This window comes from Vicia villosa, linkage group LG3, assembly GCF_029867415.1.
Source record: "Vicia villosa cultivar HV-30 ecotype Madison, WI linkage group LG3, Vvil1.0, whole genome shotgun sequence".
NCBI classification, from domain to species: Eukaryota; Viridiplantae; Streptophyta; class Magnoliopsida; order Fabales; family Fabaceae; genus Vicia; species Vicia villosa.
Window position 1 is genome coordinate 84,036,380 of NC_081182.1, and position 2,177 is coordinate 84,038,556.

Here is a 2,177-nt window from a genome sequence, read left to right on the forward strand (position 1 = left end):
AATCCACAACATCAACAATCTCAAGGTGGAAGCTCAAAGTTGGAAGACACTCTTACACAATTCATGCAAGCATCCATGGCTAATCAAAGGAGTAATGAAGCGGCCATTAAGAATTTAGAAAATCAAGTGGGTCAACTTGCAAAGCAATTGTCCGAGCAACAACCGGGAGCATCCTTTTCCGCCAACACCCAAACCAATCCAAAGGAGCATTGCAAAGCCATTTTTACAAGAAGTGGGAAGGAGGTGAATAGTGGCGTAAATGAAGAGGTTATAGTGGAAGATAAGGAGGAAATAATAGTTGAAGATGAAGAGGAGGAAGTGACAGTTGAAGATGAGGGAGAAAAGAGTGAGGAGAAAGTGGAGGAAGAATTAGTTGAAAAAGAGCGGAAAGAAAAAGAAGGAAGAGAGAAAAATGACAAAAAAGTGAAGAGGAATAAAAAGAGAAATGAGAATGTGAGCAAAATTCCTCTCCAACATCTACCTTACCCGCATGTGCAATCAAGGAAGACGCAAGGCGCTACGCTCGATTTATGGATATATTTAAACAACTTCACATAAACATTCCATTTTCCGAAGCATTGGAGAAAATGCCCAAGTATGCAAAATTCATGAAGCAAATTCTCACAAAGAAAAAGAAGTACACGGATGAAGAGACAGTTGTGCTTGATGCTCATTGTAGTGCAATTATTCAAAAAACTCCCCCAAGAAAGGAAGCCGATCCGGGACGAGTCATTTTACCGATCACCATTGGAGGTAACTACATTAGTAATGGTTTGGTTGATTTGGGGTCTAGCATCAATTTAATACCTTTATCCGTTGTCAAGAGATTGGGGAACATTGAGATGAAACACACCAGGATAACTTTGCAACTAGCCGATAAGTCTATCATTTCACCATATGGAGTTGTACAAGACATGCTAGTAAAGGTTGACAAATTTTTGTTCCCGGTTGATTTTGTGGTAGTCGACATGGAGGAGGATCGTGATGTGCCATTAATACTTGGAAGACCATTCATGAAGACCACCCGAATGATGATTGATATTGATGATGGGATTATGAAAGTGAGGGTGCAAGATAAAGAGGTAATTTTTACTCTTTTTGAGTCTATGAAGCCTCCTAAGGATGAACATGACAACTTTCGAATCGATAATGAAAAAGGAGAAATCATTGAGGTGGCGAATCAATTTCACAAGGACAAGGAGAAGGCAAATCATGAGGGAAAGAATCATCACAAAAACTTTGAAGTTGGACAAATGGTGCTAGTGTGCAATTCAAGACTCAAGGTGTTTCCTAGTAAATTAAAGTCAAAGTGGTCGGGGCCATTTGTTGTGAAAGAGGTGCGAAATTATGGAGCCATTGTGGTAGAGGACCCTAAAACACAAGAAAGCTGGACTGTAAAGGAACAAAGACTCAAAGGCTACCACGATGGATAAGCAAGCCACGATGGTGTGTCATTTCGCTCGTCAAGCCTTGGTGCACCATCGAACCGTCGAGCTCGAACGACGTTAAACAAAGCGCTTGTTGGGAGGCAACCCAACGTCGTAAGTAAATTCTATTATGCTTTTTGATTTTTGTTTTCAGAGTTATTTAGTAACTATTTTTGAAAGGAAGTGGAAGTTAAGTGTAAAAATTGGCATTTTTCAAAAATTCAAGTCTGTTTGCCCCGCAAACAGAGCACAAACAGAGAACAAGCCAATTTTGCAAAGAAAATTTCACCTGTTTGCCCCGCAAACAGGTGTTTGCCCCGCAAACAGGTAAGCCAATTTTGAAAAAGAAATTTTCATCAGTGATTGCCCCGCAATCATTGTTTGCCCCGCGAACGGACCAAAAACAGAAAGTAAGCCAATTTTGCAAAGAAAATTTCATCTGTTTGCCCCGCGAACAGGTGTTTGCCCCGCAAACACTTCAGTACAAAAAAAAAAATTCCACTTTCAAAAAAAAAAATATTAGCTTTTAATTTAACTTTTTTTTTTAATCTTTTTTTTTACTTCTCCCTCTCACTCTACCGCTCTCGTCCTCACTAAACTCATCTCCCATTCTAATACCCTATCTTCACCCACATTCCTTGGAAGCAGAGTATGATGCATACGCAAATTGGCCTGTGGGCAGGCCACTTTTCATGGGGGGGTGCAGGAGGCAACGATACCGAAAATGAGGACGATACAATGGAGGATGTG

General features: G+C 40.4%; 1 protein-coding gene across 1 annotated transcript; it reads left to right on the forward strand.

The window, feature by feature from the left end:
* Positions 1-587: 587 nt before the first annotated feature.
* Positions 588-1,433, forward strand: LOC131658436 (uncharacterized). Its single transcript, XM_058927729.1, has 2 exons — positions 588-981; positions 1,063-1,433. The coding sequence occupies exons 1-2, from the start codon at positions 588-590 to the stop codon at positions 1,431-1,433; spliced, it is 765 nt and encodes a 254-aa protein (XP_058783712.1).
* The last annotated feature ends 744 nt before the right edge of the window (positions 1,434-2,177 follow it).

Bases quoted from the DNA above. Each gene is read 5' to 3' on its own strand.
- LOC131658436 (XM_058927729.1), top strand. From the start codon at position 588: ATGCCCAAGTATGCAAAATTCATGAAGCAAATTCTCACAAAGAAAAAG. The intron at 982-1,062 runs GTGATGTGCCAT...GGATTATGAAAG, and splicing joins AGTCGACATGGAGGAGGATC to TGAGGGTGCAAGATAAAGAG.